Consider the following 22,711-nt stretch of genomic DNA (forward strand, 5'->3'; position numbering starts at 1 on the left):
CCATACTGTTCCCTTGCCAGGAATACCCCTTTGCTAACTCCCCGGCCCCAACCCCCTTGCATAAATCTTCCCCAGCCTTCAGCTTGGACATCACTTCCTTCAAGTCCCCCTAAGAATATGTTGGCAGCCCTCCTATGTGCTTCCATATTTTTTTCTCTCTACCTCCCACTCAGATCATGTGAATATACAACATGTTATATATTATATATATAGTACTATATATATATATAGAACTATATATATACTATATAGTATCTATACACTTATTATATATACTGTGTTATATATACTACATTATACACATACATACACAACTTATTTTGTCTTCCTCCACCAGCAGGTAAATGGCCCATGAAGACTGGGTTCTGGGCATGTTTTGCTCACCAACATAACTGAAGAACTTAGAACAATAGTATCTGGCACGTGGTAGGTGCTCAGTAAATATCTGTTCAAAGTCAGATTCACAATTAAAATTCATGGTGGCTGATCTGCTTCCTCCTCTAGTTGGGGAGTTCACGGACATTAACGAGCTATGAGTCTTTGTCGTCTCTGAACATCTCACACCCAGTAGGTACTCTGACATTTGTTGGCTTCATGACTAGTCAACTTGTCCTTGGGTCTCAGACACCTCATTGCCTCCATAATGAGAGAGGAGCTGGACTTGACCACATTGTCCATTTGAGGAGGCTGCTCCCCACGCACACACTGTCCAGGATAAAAATGACCCACGAAGAAGACCTCACCTAAGAAATTCACGTCCATTTCCAGATTGCCTTTCTATTTGGTGGGAAAATAATAAGAATTGGCTTAAGGACAATTAAAGGGGAAGGATTTCTCTCCCAACACAAAGGATGTAGCCAAAGACAAAATAAAGACTTGCTGTCTCTTGAAAATCAAGAATCCAGAAGGGGTCTGGTGAGGACACTGTTGGAGAAGGGGATGGTAGAATCCAGAAGAGATTCCGCTCCTTCAAGACCAACAAAAGCTGACTCCTCAGTACACAGCCCTAGTACTGAGATTGTCAGGTAATCCTCAGTTAATTTAGCAATTATGCTCCCAGGTATGTACCTAACAGACAGTGTACACCAAGACTCCTCATCAAAAGACTGGAACGATAATCTTCAAGCAGCACTAGTCATAACAACCAAAAATCTGAAACTCCTCAAATACCCATCAATAGAAGAATCATCACATCATGGAATGCTACAGGACACTGATACTCATCTACAAGTACCTCCAGAAATATGGAAGAATCTTACAAGGTACAATGACCCAAGAGGATATATGATTCTTTTACATAAAATTCAAATATGGGCAAATTAATCTATGGTATGAGAAGTTAAGACCATGCTTTTCTTGATGGGGAGGATAGAGAATGGGAAGGAAGGGGCATGGAGGTGCTGGTAATGCTGTTTTGTTTGTTTGTTTGTTTGTTTTAACTAATCTCCACACCCAGCATGGAACCCAACATGGGACTTGAACTCATGACCCTGACATCAAGACCTAGGCTGAGATCAAGAGTTAGATGCTTAACTGACTGAGCCAAATAGGCTCCCCAGTAATGCTGTTTCTTGATCTAGGTACAGCTACATGGGTATTTCAAATCTCTGGCAATCATCGAGCTATACACTTATCATTTGGGCACTTTCCTCCATATATGTTATTCTTTAATAACAGTGGTTCTCTGAATGGAGACAGTTCAGCCTCAGAACTAAAGCCTCAACTGATTTGAGCAGGGAAAGTCCTCCTCTCCCTCCTCCTCCATTATCCTCCAAATGCTGTGCAGAGCTATAGTTTCCAGCCCTAGAAACTCAGTAAGCAATGCCTTCCTCAACCACGGCAGGGAGTTGAGGACACCCTGCACTGGGTAACCTAGGAACAGAGTGCCATGTGAGGAGGTGGGGAGATGAGAGGTTTGGGACCTGTTCCCCAGGCACAAGCTAATGGTGATGTGCAACAGGCTTCAGCAACCAACCCCTAGTCCACTGCTGAGCCAGGAAGGCAGCCAGCTGGGCTCAAAGCCCTAGCCCCAGTTTCCAAATATTCATTACTGAAGCAGATTTACTGGGCACCGAGGAATCCCCCTGGATTTAAAATCCTGGCCTTGGGGTAACTGAGAGGCTCAGTCAGTAGAGCATATGACTCCTGATCTTGAGGTTGAGTTTGAGCCCCATGCTGGGTATAGAAATTACTTTAAAAAACAGCTGAAAAATAAAATAAAATAAAATAAAATCCTGGCCCAGTTCTGACGGTCCCAGTGACCCTACATCAAGTTGCTTATCCCCGTTCACAGCAAAGGAGAGTTACCACCACCTGCTTCGCAAGATGATTATGACCATAAAAAATATTAGATTATCAGCTCCCCAAGGGCAGGAACTTAGTTTTGTCCATTGCTTTAGCTGTAGTTCTAGAACACTGCCTGACACATGCAGATGCTAAATATATGTTTACTGGAAGAAGAAAATATAGAGGGCATGGCCCAGAATGGAGGCCCCAAAACAAAAGGCAATTTTTACACAAGTTGAAATAGGCAAATTCATGTCTAAGTTAATTCATGCGCAGTCAAATTCATTACTGAAACTTTGAAGTTACCTACCAAAGCTAATGTGGGTTAGCTTTAATCTTACTGAAACACTGACTAAGGGTGAGTTGAACCTGCTGAGGGCCCATAATGAAGTAATGGATTTTTTACTGTAATTAAGCTGCCTCTCTCAACTGTCCATCATTAAGGATGTATGACCACGTTGGGTCAATCACTTTTAATCACTGTCCTAATACCATGCAAATTCCCTCCTCCCACCTCTTCTTTGTCTTTGCTTCCAGACCACACTTGAGGCAGCCCCACAGACTGTGCAGTTGTGGTGGCTGGGGGGAACATTCCAGCTCTGACTCCCTCGATTAACCTCTTGCCCTCAGTGGAGGCAAGCCCAGCATCACTTGACCCAAGCCCCATCACTAGGACACCAAGAGACTGTATCTAAGCCAGTTTCCCTACAGGAATGTTTCTGGAAAACCTTATGATAAGAGTGAATAAATGACAAATTGCTCTTTGGACAGGGGTTGCTGTTGGTGTCTGTGGGATCTGGCGCTCCAACACTCCACTTCCTTTCCTCCACCTCCCACTTTCTGGTAGTAAAAAAGGTCACAGAACTTAGGAATCACAAACTTCTACTCAAGTCCCAGCCGGTTCCAGTAGTAATGCCTCCAGTGAAGCCACAACCACTCAGGCTTCATGGGTAAAACAGGCAGACCTTCCCAAGATTGTCAGGATTCATGCAAATACCTTCTGGGTGTCCTGTGAAGTATGGGGTCCAGAACTAAACCCAAAGGGAAAAGTCATGTTTGTGACCCTCAAGGTAGCTCCTGAGCTATTCAGCCTACAAAATTGAATCCATTAAGCTGCTTCTTGTCTCTACCTTTGAAACCTCCAGCAGAGCTGGGTTACAGGCTTTCTGAAGTACCAACTCTGAGATTAAGAGCTCAAGCTGTTTAATAGTTACCTTACCAGCTTCAAGAGAGTGTCAGGAGGACAAAGCAAGCTCAGAGTTGTGGAAGTGCTTTGAAGAGCAAAGTGCACATGCAAACAAGGTATTAATTATATCAGATAATTTCTTTGAGCTCAACTTCATAGACACCTGTGATATTCATAACCCAGGGGCAAACAAGAGGGGCAATTGTTCTTTCGCACTAAGAAAACTTGGCTGCTTGGCCAAACTCGAGAGAGTTTGTATGTACCCTCAGGATAACCCTTTCAACATGGCTGGATCCATCCTTTGCACTGAGGACACAGAGCTGGGATGGAGGTGGGGAGGTAGAAAGATGTCAGCAGCTGAGGACTAAGAAGAGAAATATCAGTTATTTTTTGTTAGGGTGTGTCAGTTTATTGGAACCCACTGGACCCAGAAACCTGCTTTTACTTAAGAAAGCAGGCAGCAGCCTACTTCACAGGAGAACTACTGTAAGAACCAGTCATGTTGCAGGGAGGCTCAAGGTTAGTTAAGCACATTAACCCACTCTTTGTTTTATAACCCAGGTGTGCTCCTGGCATGAACCCACCATTTTTACAACCATAAAGCAGACATCCAAGAAAGCAGAATTTTCTCAAAAGGTTTAAAATGCCTGACATCACCAGGAAACACTTGCCAACCGGACGGTGAAATTGAAAACCTCATCACTGCTTCCCCCCAACAACCCCAAGCTTAGCGAAGTGACAGTTAATTTGATATTTCTTGCTTCAGTAAGAAAGATACGGCACAATCAACACTCAAAAGCCATGAGACTGAAGTCGGGAGAACTTGACAATGCGGGGGAGGAGTACAGATTTGGCAGAGGTCTGGTTAGCAATAAAGCTTCCTCAGGGAGCCGGAATTGGAGTTGGGGCCCTGCCCAAGTTAACATTTTTACAGGTTGGCTGAGTTGCAGTTTGTTAGCCAGTCAGTAATAAACCCATGTGCAAGAATTTAAAGTTTATGAGGCATGGCCTCTTAATGCCTTTGCTTAGCTCCCTACAGCCCAGAGTTTAAGGAGCCTGGCCTAGCCAGGGTGTTAATTGTTTTGTCAATCTGCAAGGTTGTTTGGGAAAAGGGAAAAAAAAGTCTCCCACAGACTCCAGACCCCAGTCCTCTTGTGAAGGAACAAAGGAGAGCCATTCAGTCCCCTAGGCATTAGTACTTCTACATTCAAACTGGTAATTTGTACCTGGGGTGAGGGGTATGCTGATGAAGGCATTATAAATAGGCTAGGTGGCAAAGGTTCTTAATTGTGTTGGAAGCCACCTAAACTGTAGATCCCCTTCCCAGAAAAATGCACACACTAAGTTCTTAAACAATTTTCACAGGTTAGGGATCTGCTGGAACCCCAACCCAAAGATCCTGGGTTACACCTCTGTTTAAGAATTTGGGTTTGATGGGTGTAGAAACCCCCACTGTCCCGTCTTGGATGGAGGTAAAAGAGGCCCCCATCAGCCCGCAGCTGCTCAGGTCTCATAACGCACTGGTTCTCCGCACCAAAAGGACTCCCCGCTCTCAATATTTTCAACTTTGGTGGGGGTGGGGGGACTAGTATACTAAGTGATCAAAAATGTTCTTTGATCTCCCATCCACCGCACCCTCGGCTCAAGACCTTCCGCTTGGGACCCCCTCCCTACTCTCCCAACATTCCAGTCCCAAGTTGGGGGTGGGGGGCAGGGGGTGTCCCACTGCGTGATGGCCCCACCCCAGGTGTGCCAGACCCAGTTTCCACGCAGGCTGCAGGGGTGCAGGCCCTCCGGGAAGGGCAGGGTTAAGAGTGCATTCCAGCTGCCGGGGAAGAAGGGGGGGCGGGGGAAGGGAGCGCGAAGAAGAGAAACAGACCCGGTCTGTCTGTCGGAGACACAAAGCACGGTACACAAAGGGGGCCCGAGAGGGGCGAAGGGGGCTGCCCGGGGCACCGCTCATCCCCACACCTGCGCGGGGGTTGGGGGAGGAATGTGGACGACGCATTCCTTTGCGGGGGCCAGTGGGGGAGAGCTTCCCACGTCCAGGCTGGGTGAGGAACTCAGCCGCCCCGCACCCCGAAGGAGGTCTAGGTAAGCCGCCGCAGCGGGGCAAGGAGGAGTTGCAGGTCAGACGGCGCTGTGCTCTCCATCCTTCTCTGTCCGCCATCCACCCCCACGCTAACCCCCGAGATGCTTTCCGCTCCCTCTCCAAACCCGAGGCGGAGGCAGCGGCGCCAGAAATTCCCCCGCCCCAGCCTGGGCACCCCTCGCGCGGACCACTGGAGCAGCCCACGTGCGACCCTCGGCCCCGCGTTTCCATCGGGATACCTCGAGGAAGGTCTTACCTTTGCTCTGCGCCTGGCCCAGATCCACCTTCGCGCCTCCAGCCACCAGCGTCACTTCAGCTTCCCCGAAGCCCGCCCCGCACGGCTCGGAGGCCACGCAAAGCAGCCAGCAAACCTGCGCCTGAGGGAAGAGGGGAAAAGGGAACGGCTGGGTCACAGGCGTGCCCGGTTCTGCATACCCGGCCCGATATTCCTCACGGGGCTCTGCTCCGCCACCTTGGCCGCAAGTAGCCGAGCAACTCTCTCTTCTCGACGCCGCCGACGCGTGCGGACCCGCCCAGCTGGACCGCTCCGGCCGGGGCAAGCCAGTGGAGTACCTGAAAGAGGAGGACGAGGAGAAGGGATGCGAGAAGCCCACTAGGGAGCTCCATAGCTGGAGAACGAAGGACGAAGAAGCGGCAGCCTCCGCAGGACAGTGCTTCGCTAAGCTTTCCCCGTGCCTTTGAGCGCCTCTGCCCGCCGGCGCTAGAGGGGTGGGGGTGGGGGGGGGCCAGGTGAGCGCAGGTGGGTGCTGATTGGTCCGGCGCCTCAGGTCCCGCCCCCTCGCAGGTGGGGCCCCCGCAGGCGTGGTGGAGACGCCCACGATACACGCCTGTATTCGTGTTAATGCAGCAATTCTGAAATGCCCACGGGCGTTTCCGGAACTGCTACCCCTAAGGACCCAGGCTGTGTCTCACAGATTCTGGGTTCGAGGTAAAAAACAGAACAAAAACCACCCCGCTCCTCAGTCTCCGCAGCACTCGAAGAAAAATGTTTTTGTGCCTTGCAGCTACAGTGAGAAAAAAGTGGAGACGCTTCTGAACCCGACTGGAAACAGAGGCGCCCCATTCATACTCCCCCAAGGCACTGTTACCCAAAGCTTTGATGGAGGCCGAGTGTGGACGCCCCACAGCCGGCTACAGCGGGGGGTGCCCCCTGCCTCTCTCTCCACCTCCCATGCCAGGCGGCTGAGGACACAGGAGCTGGCAGTGAGGTGCAGAGAGGCAGTGTTACTGACTTTGCGGCAACTTGCGGAAGACTCATTACTTCCATTGCACAGCCCAACAACTGGAGGCTAGGAAAGAAGGCCCCGGAGTTCAGAGGCTGTTGTGGCGCCAAAGGGGGCGAGTAGACCGCGGTTATTAGCGTCATCATCTCCAGGGATCCCTCCTCCCCCATTAAATACAAATGACACTTTCCCAACTTTATATAAAATGTAAATACTTTTTAAAAGTCTTTTTTTTTTTTTTTTAAACGCGGCTGTTATTGGTCTGAAATACTGAATGTAAGTGAAAACTGCGTACTAATCGAGCGGCCTTCCGGGAGCCTCTCACATAAACAGTTCTCCTACCGAACCCCACTCCCGCCCCTTCTTGAAAGAAAGGTGGAGGAGCTAGGATTACTTTTTTTTTTTAAGATTTTTATTTATTTATTTGAGAGAGAAAGAGATCATGAGTGGGAGGGCAGAAGCAAGGGGAGCAGCAGAGGGAGAGGGAGAAGCAGGCTCCCCACTGAGCAGGAAGCCCTATGCGGGACTCGATTCCAGAACCCTGGGATCACCACCCAAGCGGCAGGCAGCCACTGAACTGACTGAGTCACCCAGGCACCCCAACTTTTTTCAAAAACTTTTTTAAAGATTTTATTTATTTGACAGAGCAAAAGTAGGGGGGAAGCTGTAGAGGAAGAGAGAGATGCAGGGTCCCTGCTCAGCAGGGGAAGCCTGGTGTGGGACTCCATTCCAGGACCATGGGATCATGACCTGAACTGAAAGCAGACGCTTAACAACTGAGGCACCACGCACCCCTTTAGACCTGAAATGCTTTCCCCTTCAGGACACACAAGTGGGCTCAGGACATACAAGTGGGCTCCAGACACAGAAACCCTCCTGGGGGCACCTGGGTGGCTCAGTAGTTAAGCGTCTGTCTTTGGCTCAGGCCACAATCCCAGGGTCCTGGGATCCAGCCCCACATCAGGTTCCCTCTCCCACTCCTCTTGCTTGTGTTCCCTCTCTGGCTGTTTCTCTCTGTCAAACAAATAAAATCTTAAAAAAAAAAAAGTTAAAAAAAAAAAAACCCCTCCTGAGACTCAATCCCTCTACCCTGCACACCCTCTCCCCACCAAGCTGAGCTTTCCAAAGATCCTGTTCCCTGAGGCCTCTCCCTGGAGCCTCTCCCTACTTTCCCTAGCTGCCCTGAGAACCCAAGCTGACACCTCCTTGTTCCTCTCCTTCCTCCTCCCCAGCTCAGATTCAGGGCTTTGAGGAGCCTGGAGTCTGTAATTATAGATTCTTTGGTCCTTTAGGGACAACCTGGTGGCTTGCCTATCTTTCCACCCATTAGGCCTGTGGCTAAGAGGTAAACGGTTTGCGCTGGGACAGTGGTAGTCCTCTCTCCAGCTGAACACTGGCCATACCGCCTGTGTTCAAACGGGTGTTCCACCATGATTAGTACTGAGGCCTCAGGCAAGTGAAATAACCTCTTTGAGGCTCAGTTCTGCATGCATTAAGACATCTGTCCTCTAAAGTACTAGGATTAAATGAATTAATACATATAAACGAGGATTAAATTAATTAATACATTTAAAACGCTAAACTCTGTACCTGACACAGAATAAGTGCCAGACATTGCCTGTATTGCTTTAAGATCTTGGCTTAATAGTCCTCTGCCTCGTGAGTGGTTTCTGTCCTCCTTAGCACCCTCGCATTCCCCAAACTAAGAAATGTAACCCTTCAATTTCACCGCTGATGTTTTGTATTGGCATCTGGTATTAAGGGAGAGCTCGGTTAACTGGCTTATGGTCCCAGCGGCTGGGAGTTGGCCAGGGACGATGCACTGGAAAAGCCAGAGGCAGCTCGCTGAGCTCCACACCTCGCTAGCCTCCATCTACAGCAGGGGTCGCTTTCCTTGTCGGTGGGGAGGTTAGCTATGCGTGCAGGGACGCATCGTGGCAGAGAAGGCCCCAGTGGCTCTGCCTAGCCTCGCCTCGCAGGTTCCACTGAGCCCGCGCGGAACTAGATGAAGCTATTAAGTGGACCGTTAAACACAGACGAGCCTCGAGATACAAGCCCTAATTAAGTAAACACCCGGCTGGAGAGCCGTTGAACTCGCTCATTTCCGCCTCCTTCTAGGGCATTCAGCATTCTGGGCGAGGGGCGAGGAGAGGAGAAGAGAAATTGAGAGTCAGCTCTTCTGCCTTCAACTTGGACCACGCTGCTGTCTTCGTGGCTCCCCCTTGTCGCTCACTCGCTCCTTCGTTCGTTCGTTCATTCATTCAGTAAATACTCGCTGGTAGCCTGCTATGTGCCAAGCACTAGAGATACAATGGTGAACAAAGCAAGCAACCCTCCCCCCTCCCGCCCCCCCCCCCCCCGCCCCCTTAGACCATCCATCCCAGACTGTGTGTGCGCAAGCACGGGGGTGGGGGGCCGGGTTGAGGAAAATAACCAAGTAAGTAAATGTTAGATAATACGTGCTGTGTGCATGAACAAAGATGAAATGGGAAGTGCAAATTCGTGAGATAGAAAGTAGGGGCGCCTGGTTGGCTCAGTTGGTGGGATCCTGTGACTTTTTTTTTTTTTTTAATTTATTTATTCATTTGAGAGAGCACAAGCAGGGGGAGTGGCAGATGGAGAAGCAGACACCCTACTGAGCAGGGAGCCCAACACAGGGCTCTATCCCAGGACTCTGAGATCATGACCAGAGCTGAAGGCAGATGCTTAACCATCTGAGCCACCCAGGTGTCCTGAGCCTGCAACTCTTGATTTCAGGGTCGTGAGTTGAAGGCCTGCAATGGGCAAAGAGACAACTTAACAAAAACAAAAATCAAAAAACACGAGATGTAAGATAGGGTTGGAAATTGTACATAACGTGATCCAGAAGGTGTTTCCAACAGAATCCAGGAAGAGACAGGATCCAAGCCAGAGGGTTCAAGTCTTACTGGGGGGCCTAGAGGAATGGGCAGGGTTCAGAGAATCAAAAGGGATATTGAGGCGCTGGGGACCAACAACAACAGAGAGGCCTTAGAACTTTGAGGACTGAAGGGCAAGGGGAGGAAATGATGTCACTGAAAGTTGGGAGTTGGGGAGAGCTGGAGAGTAGAGGAAGGACTACCCCTCCCAAATGTAGCTGCTATCTGGCCAGGGCAAGCAAGTAGGATGCAGGAAAACTCCCAACATCTTTCTCCTTTTGCCATTCATCTCCCAGCAGCACTTCCTATGGGCCTAACCCACCCAGAAGCCTGTGGGCAGGAAAGCCCAGGTCTCTAGGGGTCATTTCTCCAGTCACAGGGCAGGATGGAGAAAACAGAAAATGGATGAGGGGTGGGCGAGCAATGGGGAAAGCCAAGAGGCCTCACTGAGAAATGGACATTTGAACAATACATTTGAACATTTGAACAATACAAGGAAGTGAAGAAACAAGTTACAGTAAGGATATCTGAAGAAAGAGTATTCCAGGGGCGCCTGGGTGGCTCAGTGGGTTAAAGCCTCTGCCTTCGGCTCTGGTCATGATCCCAGGGTCCTGGGATCGAGCCCCGCATCAGGCTCTCTGCTCAGCGGGAAGCCTGCTTCCTCCTCTCTCTCTCTGTCTGCCTCTCTGCCTACTTGTGATCTCTGTCAAATAAATAAAATCTTTAAAATAAATAAATAAATAAATTAATTAATTTTAAAAAAAAGAAAGAAAGAAAGAAAGAGTATTCCAGGCCGACAAACCCAAGCAAAGGCCCTGAGGCAGTGGATTACTTGGGACAGAAAAAAATTAAAAAAAATAAAAGCTAGAATGTCTGGAGTAGAGTGACAAGTAGGAAATGAGTCAGAGTTGGGAGGGTGAGGAACAAATCTTACAGAGCATCATAGGCCATTGTAAAAACCTACTGAGTGGGAGGGGAGGAAGACCCTGGCGGCTGTAAGCAGAGGCATGGCCTTGAGACCACAGGGAATGAGGGTAGAAGTCGGGAGGTCAACAGGGATCCTACTGCAATCATCCACACAGCAGCGGAAACAGCTTGGTTTAGGGTAGACATTGTAGAAGGGATAAATTATCAGATTAAAAAGCACCCAGAAAATAACAAGTGTTGGCGAGGATGTTAAAAAATTGGAACGCTTGTGCACTGTGGGTGGAAATGGAAAATGGTGCAGCCACCATGGAAAACAGCATGGCGGTTACTAAAAAAATTAAAAATAGAATTTCCAGATGATATAGCAATTGCACTTCTGGTTACATACTCAAAAGAATTGAGAGCAGGGACGCACAGAGATATTTGAACATCCATGCTCATAGCAACATTATTTGCAATAGCCAAGAGGCAGGAGCAATCCAAATGTCCATCCACAGATGAATGAATTAAACAAAATGTTCATTAGGTACAGAGTTTCAGTTTTGCATGATGAAATGAGTTCTGTGGATAGATAGTGGTGATGGTGGCATGACAGTGTGAATGTACTTAATGCCACTGAACTGTATACGAATTTTACCATGACTTTCAAAAAGTTTCTAAAAAAGTGATTTTAGATTTTAGATTCTGGGTGTATTTTAAAACTATTGCCAGGGTGCCCGGCTGGCTCAGTTAGTAGAACATGCGGCTCTTGATCCTGGGGTTGGGAGATAGAGCCCAAGTTGGGCATAAAGAAGACTTCAAAATTTTTTTTTAGGGAACCTGGGTGGCTCAGTTGGTTAAGCAACTGCCTTCGGCTCAGGTCATGATCCTGGAGTCCCGGGATCGAGTCCTGCATCAGGCTCCCGGCTTGGTGGAGAGTCTGCTTCTCCCTCTGACCTTCCCCCCCTCATGCTTTCTCTCTTGATCTCTAATTTTCTCTCAAATAAATAAATAAATAAAATCTTTAAAAAAAAATTTTTTTAAATAAAGATATTGCCAACAATACTACTACCCAAAGGATTGGCTGTGGGTGCGAGAGAAAGAGTAGGTCAAGGATGACTCCAGCCTTTGGGGCCTCAGCAACCAGCAGGATAGCAATGCCATTTCTTGAGTTTGGGAAGGTATGTGTAGTAACACTATCAGGGTACTGCTCAGACCCTCCCTGGGATCCCTTTAAAGTTTTCTGAGCTCCCCTTTCTCAGCTTCTGTGAGCTGATGCTCCTAGTACCCTGCACATGTGACTCTCTTCAGAGACATGCCCATCGACTCTTGGGGTCTGTTTGCCCTTGCAAGGAAGTGCCCAGGGTCATGAGTTCATGCCCTGTACTGGATTCCATTTTGGGTGTGGAGCCTACTTTAAAAAAGGGGGGGGGGAAGGGGGGCACCTGAGTGGCTCAATCAGTTAAGCCCCTGACTTCGGCTCAGGTCATGATCTCAGGGTCCTGGGATCAAGCTCCATGACAGTCTCCCTGCTCAGCAGGGACTCGCTTCTCCCTCTCCCACTATTCCTCCCCCTGCTTGTGTTCTCTCTGTCTCTCTCTCAAGTAAATAAATTTAAAAATCTGGGGCACCTGTGTGGCTCAATCAGTTGGGCATCTGCCTTCAGCTTGGGTCCCAGGGTCATGGGATTGAGCCTGGCATTAGCTCAGCAGGGAGTCTGCTTCTCTCTCTGCCCTTACCTAACACTCAGGCTTGTTCTCTCTGAAATAAATAAAATCTTAAAAATCTGAGGGATGCCTGGGTAGCCCAAGTCGTTAAGCATCTGCCTTCGGCTCAGATCATAATCCCGGTGCTCTGGGATGGGGCCCTTCGTTGGCTCCTTGCTCAGCTGGGAGCCTTCCTACTTGCTCTCTCTCTCTCTCACTCTCTGACAAACAAAATCTTAAAAAAAGAAAAATAAAGGACAAGGACTCCAAAGTCCCACTGTCTGGCTTTAAATCCTGAATCCAGGGGTGCCTGGGTGGCTCAGTCGGTTGGGTGTCTTCCTTCAGCTCAGGTCATGATCTCAGGGTCTTAAGATCAAGCCCTATGTCAAGGTCTCTGCTCAGCGGGAAGTCTGCTTCTCCCTCTCCCTCTCCCTCTGCAGCTCCTTCTGCTTATGCTCTTTCTCCCAAATAAATAAATAAAATCTTTTAAAAAATTAATAAATAAATCCTGAATCCAGTTCTTCTGATATATGAGAACTTAGGCAGGTGACTTTCTACTCTCTTGTGCTCCAATATTCTCATCTATAAGATGGGATAAATATAGTAACACCTTCACATAGGTTATGTCACTATTTTTGTAAAACACTTTAGAACATCGGGCACCTGGGTGGCTCAGTGGGTTAAGCCGCTGCCTTCGGCTCAGGTCATGATCTCAGGGTCCTGGGATCGAGTCCCGCATCGGGCTCTCTGCTCAGCAAGAAGCCTGCTTCCCTCTCTCTCTCTCTCTGCCTGCCTCTCCGTCTACTTGTGATCTCTCTCTCTGTCAAATAAATAAATAAATAATCTTAAAAAAAAAAAAACAAAAAAACCAAAAAAACCCACTTTAGAACATGATAAACATAAGTGTTAAATTGTATTAATTGTCCCTCTCCTTTCATTGAGGATTTCCTCAATGAAAGATAGTTTTTACCTGCTTTGTTCACAGTGCATAGAACAGCCTAGCATAGGGGCGCCTGTTTGGATCAGTGGGTTGGGCCTCTGCCTTTGGCTTGGGTTGTGATCTCAGCATCCTGGGATCGAGCCCCGAATCGGTCTCTCTGCTCAGCAAGGATCCTGCTTCCCCCTCCCCCTCTGCCTGGCTCTCTGCCTACTTGTAATCTCCGTCTCTGTTAAATAAATAAATAAATAAATAAATAAAATCTTAAAAAAAAAAAAAACACAGCCTAACATAAAATACTCAAATATCTATTGAATGGATGAAATCAACAAGATGCAACTTATAAGCATCTGACAGGGTGCTAGATTCGTAGTAGAAGCAAAACTCGTGTGGGTTGCCTGATGCACCTCACAGAGCTGAGGAGAGATCCAATGAGCTAACATAGGGCTAAGTATTTAGCAAAGAATCATACAAATAATACAAGTCATAATAAAATCAACTACTACCATTTCCTGAGCACACACCAGGTTCAGATTCTGTACTAATTACTTTTCATGCATGAACTCATTCGAATCCTCACAACTCTACACAGTCATTCATATTATTACTTTTCACTGATGAGAAAACAGGGTAAGTCCCTTGCCCAAGACCACACACTAAGGCAGAAGCAAAGCCACAGTGTAGCCCAGTTCTGCCTCACTCCAAAACTCACTGTCTGAACCAGTTGCCAAGCTGCTATCTGTCAATATTTGCTGGAAGAATGAGTTTGTGAAGCAGGTCTTTGGTATATTAGGAAGAATTCCATAGTATCCGATCCTTTCTCTTAAAAACCTCTTAAAATAAACATGTTTACCCCTGATTCAAGGTTAAATTCTGGGTTCTGCAAGAAACATTTAGAAAGAGCTTTTCTGCCCATTTTCGGTAGCAAAATTCCCAGATCTCCCCTCCCACACAGCACACTTAGGGGGATGTGTCCCAAAGACAAGCGAGTATTTTGCAGTCTTTTTCTAGGAAGGAGCCTTAAAACTGGGTGGGGTCCTATTTCCTGTCCCTCCCCTCCACTGCCCAGCGCTCTGCACAAATGATTCCATAGTCTTGCTTCTTTTTTTTTTTTAAAGATTTTATTTATTTATTTGACAGAGAGAGATCACAAGTAGAGAGAGAGGCAGGCGGAGAGAGAGGAGGGAGCAGGCTCCCTGCTGAGCAGAGAGCCCGATGCGGGACTCGATCCCAGGACCCTGAGATCATGACCTGAGCCGAAGGCAGCGGCTTAACCCACTGAGCCACCCAGGCGCCCCCATAGTCTTGCTTCTTTATATTTGTTCTTGATTTCTCTGGGACCCTCCTTTTTGTCTGGTGATGTCACTGGCTAGCTCCTTCCATCTATCACTTCTGAAGACTGCAAGGTGCTGAGGCAGCTGACCCCAGCAAGAAACCTGATCCATATACCTTCCCTTTCCTTGAGTCTTGGGAGGGGCTGTGCTGCCTTTAGCATCAGTGAATTTCTGCCAAGGCCTGAGCTGTCAGTTTCCAAAGACCAGCAGCCAAGCATTTACGTATGTGTGTACAATGAGCACACAGAATCAATTAATCAATAAGCACTCACAAAACCCTGAAGACCCGTGGTTGGCTAGGGTCTAGAAACTTTGAGTACTATAGGGCTGGAAAAGGGCCTTGAAGAAAACAACAACAACAACAACAACAACAACAACATAACAATAATCTGTCTTCAAAGGCATTCTTCATCCTTCCCCTGAGAGGCACTGGTGACCCTCGGATTAGGTTTCCCAGGCTCACTTGAGAGAGGACTTCCTGTTGGGATCAGTCAATGGGAAGCACTAGGAAGATTGGAGGCAGGACAATGAAAAAGCCAGGGTATTTATTCTCCTGCATCAGTGTCTTGGCAATGGCTGGGTCTTGTCTATAGCTCCAGCTGTGGGTCCAGGTTCTAGTAACACCACCTTTCCCCTCTCTTCTTCCTGCTAAGTGGTGGATGACTTTTTGCTGCCTTATCTATAGGTTGCATCACTGTCCCCTATTTGACTTCTCAGCCTCTCCGTCCCCTCTGCATTAAGTTCCCTCCAAAGACTCACGGTGGTTTTGCTTTCCGTATTGGATGTTGATTGATAGGAGAGTTAAAACACAGTACTTGCTATGGGTGAGACAGTGTTCTAGATACATTACATAAATTAACTTACTCAATTCCACCATCTGAGGAATGATTATATTTTACAGATAATAGTTTAAATTTACATCTTACAAAACTGAGGCACTTAGAGTTTCATCTACTCTAAGCAACACCCCAAATCTGGATGCATATCAGAAATTGCCCAGGAGATGCCAGCAATGTTTGATTTCTTGTTCTGGGTGGTGTATACATGTCTGTGCTCACTTAGAGGAAATTTATGGAGCAATAAATCCATGGTTTTATACTCTTCTGTGTGTATACATGTCAAGAAAGATCCAGTTTGTAAAATGGCATTTAGCAAAGAAAAAGACACTGTTTTCAAGATGTTTGTGAAGAGTTAATTTTTTCCCCTAAAATGAGTCAGAAAAAAAGTAACATTTCGAAAGTACCATATTCTTTTATATAGTTTATGATTGTAAACATATGAAACAAAATTAAAATTAAACATTTTAAGTAAAACAACATAGTTTTAAATCTTATAAAAATAGGGGCACCTGGGTGGCTCAGTTGTTAAGTGTCTGCCGTTGGCTCAGGTCATGATCCTGGGATCCTGGGATCGAGCCCTGCATTGGACTCCCTGCTCAGCAGGGGAGTCTACTTCTCCCTCTCCCACTCCCCCTGCTTATGTTCCCTCTCTCACTGCCTCTCTCTCTCTCTCTCTGTCAAATAAGTAAATAAAACCTTAAAAAAAACTTGTAAAATTATTATATCTAACTTTTTTTTACTTAACAAAAAAAAGGATATTTAGTGTTACTAAAGATTCAACATAAGGCGCCTGGGTGGCTCAGTCAGTTAAGCGACTGCCTTTGGCTCAGGTCATGATCCTCGGGTTCTGGGATTGAGCCCCGTGTCAAGCTCCCTGCTCAGTGGGGAGTTTGCTTCCCCCTCTGCCTGCCGCTCTGCCTGCTTGTGCTATCTCTTTGTCAAATAAATAAATAAAATCTAAAAACAAAAAAAATTCGTCATAAATATAATTTCTGATGTCTACTGTTAGATCAACATTTGTTAACCCTTTTCCTCCTGTAGGACTGGGTAATTTTATTTTATTTTATTTTTTTTAAAGATTTTATTTATTTATTTGACAGAGAGAGATCACAAGTAGACAGAGAGGCAAGCAGAGAGAGAGAGGAGGAAGCAGGCTCCCCGCTGAGCGGAGAGCCCGATGCGGGACTCGATCCCAGGACCCTGAGATCATGACCTGAGCCGAAGGCAGCGGCTTAACCCACTGAGCCACCCAGGTGCCCGGACTGGGTAATTTTAAACTTAAGGATATTATTAAAAATGCTACAATGGCAGGGCGCCTGGGTGGCTCAGTGGGTTAAGCCGCTGCCTTCGGCTCAGGTCATGATCTCAGGGTCCTGGGATCGAGTCCCACATCGGGCTCTCTGCTCAGCAAGAAGCCTGCTTCCCTCTCTCTCTCTCTGCCTTCCTCTCCCTCTACTTGTGATCTCTCTCTGTCAAATAAATAAATAAAATCTTTAAAAAAAAAATTAAAAAAAAATGCTACAATGGGGCGCCTGGGTGGCTCAGTGGGTTGGGCCGCTGCCTTCGGCTCAGGTCATGATCTCAGGGTCCTGGGATCGAGCCCCACATCAGGCTCTCTGCTCAGCGGGGAGCCTGCTTCCTCCTCTCTCTCTGCCTGCCTCTCTGCCTGCTTGTGATCTCTTTCTGTCAAATAAATAAATAAATAAAATCTTTAAAAAAAAAAATGCTACAATGGGGGCACCTGGGTGGCTCAGTGGGTTAAAGCCTCTGCCTTTGGTTCAAGTCATGATTCCAGGGTCCTGGGATCAAGCTCCACATCAGGCTCTCTGCTCAGCAGGGAGCCTTCTTCCTCCTCTCTCTCTGCCTGCCTCTCTGCCTATTTGTGATCTCTGTCAAATAAATAAAATCTTAAAAAAAAAAAATGCTACAATGAAGAAAAAAATTGTCCAGGAAGCCAATTAAAGTTACAGCAGGTGATGGACACCATCCTAGCCCTACTGAATCAGACCTGCCAGTCCCTGGGGCCCAGAAATCTGGATATTTAAAAGCTTCCCAGGTGATTCTGATGCAACTAACCCAGCACCCCTCCATGAACTGGTATTCAGAAAACCCTGACCTTGTTTTGGTGATGAGGATGCGTAGATCCAGATCAGTAAAGTGACCTGCCCATGGTTGCACAGCAAACTCTATAGGAGACAAGAACACTGCCAAGGACAGCAACTTCAAGGTCACATGGCTGGTTTCTAATGTTTGGACTCGTTTTCCCTAGGAGCCATCTGAAGCCACTTATTATTAGAAATGTTTTGGAAAATTCAGCGTGTAAACAGACATGTGCAGGATTGCTGAGCGGCTGATCAGTGTTTGGAAAGGAAAAAAAGAGGCAGTTTCATCCACTTAGTCTTATTTTCAGTCCTTTCTGAATAAGTTCGTTAATCCTTCCTCTATTCTAACCTTCCCCATTCTGACCAAGACTGTGGTTGGGCCAAGAATTCATACTTTTTAACAGGGGCCTAAGGTAATCTGACAATTTGGAAAATATGATCAAAATCCAAAAAGCCCAGAATCTAAATGGAGTTTGTAATAACCAACCCCATAAGGGTTGGATTTTTGTCTCCTCCCCATTCCCCATTGCTATATTCCCAGCACCAACGACAGTGCCTGGCACACAGTAGAAGCTTAATAAATATTTATTGAATGAAATAATAATAATATTTTTCTTGAATTTTGAAAATGTTTTCTGTACCATTATTCCCTGATCCCCACAATGGACAGAATAGGTACTAGGATCCTCGTTTTACAGAAAATAAAACTGAGTTCAGAGAGACAAGGTGACTTATCAGATCACATAGGATAAGTGTTAGAAGCTCTGTGAAATTCTCCTCTCCCAGCTGATGGTGATGAGGAGGAACACAAGTGAGAAGATGCAAATACGAATGAAGAATAAACTATCAGACTTCAGCTCAAAAAAGCTAACAAGGGTAAGAAATTCTAGCATTTCACTGGAAGAGGATATTGGAGGCTCAAAAATTCCAGAGGATACACAAATCTATCTCTGGACTCTGAACTTTGCTTAGTCATTAGTTCAAGCAGCCCTTGCTTGCCTGCTTTATTAGTAATAGTAACTCTCTCTTTTTCCATATCATTAAATGCTAAACGCTTTGCGCATCTTATTCTATTACCACTCTCCTGGACCACTGCAATAGCCTTTTTTAGTCTCCCTCCAACCTGTTTTCTGCATTACTGTCAGACTGATCATTTAAAACTGCCAAGTCTTGGGTGGCTCAGTCAGTTAAGCATTGGCCTTTGGCTCAGGTCATGATCCCAGAGTCCTGGGATTGAGTCCTGCATCGGGCTCCCTTCTCCATGCTTCTCTCTTTGCCTCTGCTAATATCTCTCTGTCAAATAAAGAAATAAAATCCTTAAGAAAGAATGAAAGAGTGAGCTAAGATGGGAATAAAGTAACAAGATAGTCTCTGGGGAATGGTCAGGACAGATATTCTAAGAAGGCAACACTGAAGCTAAGACCTGAAGGTTGAAAAGAAGCCAGTCATGGAAAAGTTGGGAGAAAGTATTCCAGGCAGAAGGAACAGCATGTGCAAATACCTTTGCTGAGGTAAGCAACTTCTAGAAACCAGGAACAAAGTAGACAGTTGTGGCAGAAGTAGAATGAGTCAGAGAGAGAGAGATGAGGTAAGACTGGAGAAGTAGGTGAGAGCCAGATCATATAGGGCTCTGCAACTATAGAAACTGGTCTTCTATTCCATGACCAAAAAAAAAAATAAATAAATAAAGCTACTAAACAGAGGAGGAATATGAGCTGATTTATATTTTGTAACAATCCTTCTAGCTCCCGTGTGAAAATGAATTGGGGATAGGAGGAATGAAAGTAAGGGACAAGAGAGGAGGCTGGTGCTAGGCCCAGAAAAGAGAGGACAAGCTTGCTGGGACCATAGGAGAAGATGGAGTAGAGTGGTCAGATTTCCGATAGAGCTTCCAGGTGAAATTGACAAGAATGGATGATAGACTGGTCTTGAGGATGAAGAGGAGGAGGCGATGGTGCTATTTATGGAGGAAGAATCAGGTGCAGGAGGAATCAAGAGTTCCATCTGGATTGGGAAGTTGGAGCTAGGCAGACGCAGATACTGAGTTCACCATGGACCATGGGTGGGTATCTCCAAAGAGATGATACTTAAACACAATAGATTAGCCCTGATATGCTCTGACATTTGAAGACTGGGCAGAAGAGGAGAGACTAAGAGAGATAAAAGGAAAACCAGAAGATTGAAGTCCACAAAAGAAAGTGTTTCCAAAAAGAGGAGGTGACCAGCTCGGTCAAAGATGCTGGGAGGGGGCGCGTGGCTGGCTCAGTGGGTTAAAGCCTCTGCCTTCAGCTCAGGTCATGATCCCAGGGTTCTGGGATCGAGCCCCACATCGGGCTCTCTGCTTGGCAGGGAGCCCGCTTCCTCCTCTCTCTCTCTGCCTGCCTCGCTGCCTACCTGTGATCTCTATCTGTCAAATAAAAAAAAAAAAATCTTTATAAAAAAAGATGCTGGGAGGCCATGAAAGGTGTGGTCAGGGATATGTCCATTGAATTTGGCTGTTTGAGGTCATTGGAAGCACAGTTTCATGAGAGAATCACACCAGAAACTAGATTGGATTAGACAGAACGGTAAATTAGAGGTGAGGAAGCATGTACAGACAATTATTTTCAAGTTTTCCTTCAGCGGGGGTGTAGCTGCTGGTGTGTGTGGAGACAAGTGAGGGTTTGTTTTTTTAGATAGAATTTACTAGAGTCATGTTCTCCAAACTTCAGTCATTGAAGAAATGTCTTTGTTTCTGCCCCATCCTTACACCACAGGTACTCTAAATTTAAAATTCGTCTTATTTTTTAAAAAGATTTTATTTACTTATTTGACAGAGAGACAGTGAGAGAGGGAACACAAGCAGGGGGAGTGGAGAGTGAGAAGCAGGCTTCCCACTGAGCAGGGAACCCAATGTGGGGCTCAATCCCAGGATCCTAGGATCATGACTTGAGCCAAAGTCAGATGCTTAACGACTGAGCCATCCAGGCACCCCTTAAAATTAGTCTTAAAATTAACTCAATTTTAGGGGTGTCTGGATGGCTCAGTTGGAATTTCAAAGAAAAAACAATTTTTTTGGTTATGGTCCATGTGATTTAAAACAACCTAATACTGGGATTATATTCTGAGAAACACTTCCTAGAACATTTCTTTTCTTTTGTCGTTGAGAAATAACTTATGCTTGGTTGAGTGAGCAGATCTTAAATGTAGAGCTCGAATAATTTTTGCATAGGTATATACCAGTGTATCACGCAGTTTAAGCGAAAGAGTTTTCTTTCTTTCTTTTCCTTCCTTCCTTCCTTCCTTTAAGATTTTATTTATTTATTTGTCAGAGAGAAAGAGAGAGAGAGAGAGTGAGCATGTACAAACAGGCAGAAGGAGAAGCAGGGTCCCCACTTCCCTGAAGGCAGATGCTTAACCCATGGAGCCACCCAGATGTCCCAAACTCAAGACTTTTCTACCAAGGAGGCCAGGGTCAGCCTTCAAACATAGCAAAGTCCTCATGGAATCAACAGTTTGCGCCTCATAATATTCCTAGTGCCTAGCACAGTGCTAGTGCATCATAGGTACTCTCTCTTTTTTCTTTTTTTCTTATTAGTTTTCTACAAAGAACATGTGTTATTTATGAGTTAAAAAACCAAGTCCTAGGGCCCCTGGGTGGCTCGTTAGTTGAGCAACTGCCTTCAGCTCAGGTCATGATCCTGGAGCCCCGGGATCAAGTCCCACATGGGCCTCCCATCTCAGCAGGGGGTCTGCTTCGACCTTTTGACCTTCCCCCTTCATACTTGTTCTTTCATTCTCTCTCAAATAAATTTTTAAAAATCTTTAAAAAAATAAAATTAAAAAAAAAAAAGGTCCTATCCAGGGCACCTGTCTGGTCCAGTTGGTTCTTGATCTTGGGGTTGTGAATTTGAACCCCACATTGGGGATAGAGATTACTTAAAAATAAAGTCTTTGAAAAAAAAAAAAAACCAGTCTTATTTGAACTCCAATTTTCCAGAGTGTCTAATCTAGAACTTATCAATGAAAACCAGAAAGAACATCAGGATCTCCCTTTGGATGTTAAGCCCTAGACTGAGAAGAGAGACGTGTCCAAACAGGAGCATCCAGGAGTGGGTATCCTGATTCCAAGCCTCCCCCTAGCTACTAATCTGTATTTTGTGGGTCTTTGCTCTCACACCCTCATACACAATAGTTAAGGACACCAGAACCAATTCACTAAAACAGGGACAGCAAGACAAAACATCACCCATAAGTCTTTAAAAATTTAAAGAGTCTGATATAGTCCTCCATTTGGCATCTGCCACGAAAGGAAATCGCCTGGGGCCTGTGCCTCTGTTGTTTTCCCTTTTCCAGATATCTTCTGTACAAATGCCCCTCCCTGAGGTTTACCCTCAGCTGCTGGTAGGAGGGTGTCAGGGCCCTTTGCGGGAGGAGTTGTAGAATGGAAAAGCCCTTTATATTCAGACAAGTGAAACTAATGAGTTGATATTCCCCAAGCACGTTGAGGATCAAAGTCAGAGATGTGAAACTCTGGCAAGGATACAGACATCTGTGGGCATGGGTGGGCCCAAGCTGGGAGACCCTGGAGAGTGCTACCAGGGGCTGTGCACACCCGGTTGGGCCTGCCTGTGACCAGACAGGTGTCAGGGCTGGCTGGAGAAGGCCAGGTCCCCAAGCTGAATGCAGGAAGGAAGAATTTGGAACCATTGTAATTAAATTAATTACAGGAATTTGTGGTGTAGGGGTAGAAGTAAAAGACAAGGAAGAAAAAAACATTCCACCGAGCCAAATTAACCAATGTTGAGTTTTAGCTTTTGCTCCGAAAAGGATGCAACCAGTGTCATTTTTGTATAAGAAATAAGAACATTGTGATTAAAGTAAAAAAAATACTTGATATCTACTTAGAAATCCATTCCTATCTTTACCTTCAAAGAGGCAAACTCTCCGAGGTGGTTTATGTGCTCCTCCCTACACTTAAAAATACTTTTACATAATTGTACCAGCATGACAACTTGCTTTTTCTATACAATCTTATTTTTAAGAATTGTCTGATCTGGGGCGCCTGGGTGGCTCAGTGGGTTAAAGCCTCTGTCTTCAGCTCAGGTCATGATCTCAGGGTCCTGGGATCGAGCCCCGCATCGGGCTCTCTGCTCAGCGGAGAGCCTGCTTCCCTCCTCTCTCTCTGCCTGCCTCTCTGCCT

At 46.2% G+C, this 22,711-nt stretch overlaps 1 protein-coding gene across 2 annotated transcripts in view; it reads right to left on the reverse strand.

Annotated features, from left to right (window-relative positions):
- CDH3 (cadherin 3) overlaps positions 1–22,711 on the reverse strand; it is a 67,557-nt gene that overhangs the window by 39,116 nt on the left and 5,730 nt on the right. Inside the window, exons 1-2 of one of the 2 annotated variants that reach the window (XM_047712223.1) lie at positions 6,138–6,442; positions 5,821–5,941 (exon numbers count right to left, since the gene is read on the reverse strand). In XM_047712223.1, the coding sequence (XP_047568179.1) occupies positions 5,821–5,941; positions 6,138–6,191 (175 nt within the window). In that variant the 5' untranslated portion in view covers positions 6,192–6,442. Of the gene's footprint in view, positions 1–5,820; positions 5,942–6,137; positions 6,443–22,711 lie in introns of those variants that run through there. The other variant, XM_047712224.1, reaches the window with a different exon arrangement.

The sequence above is a fragment of the Lutra lutra genome, chromosome 17 (genome assembly GCF_902655055.1).
Source record: "Lutra lutra chromosome 17, mLutLut1.2, whole genome shotgun sequence".
Classification (NCBI taxonomy): Eukaryota; Metazoa; Chordata; class Mammalia; order Carnivora; family Mustelidae; genus Lutra; species Lutra lutra.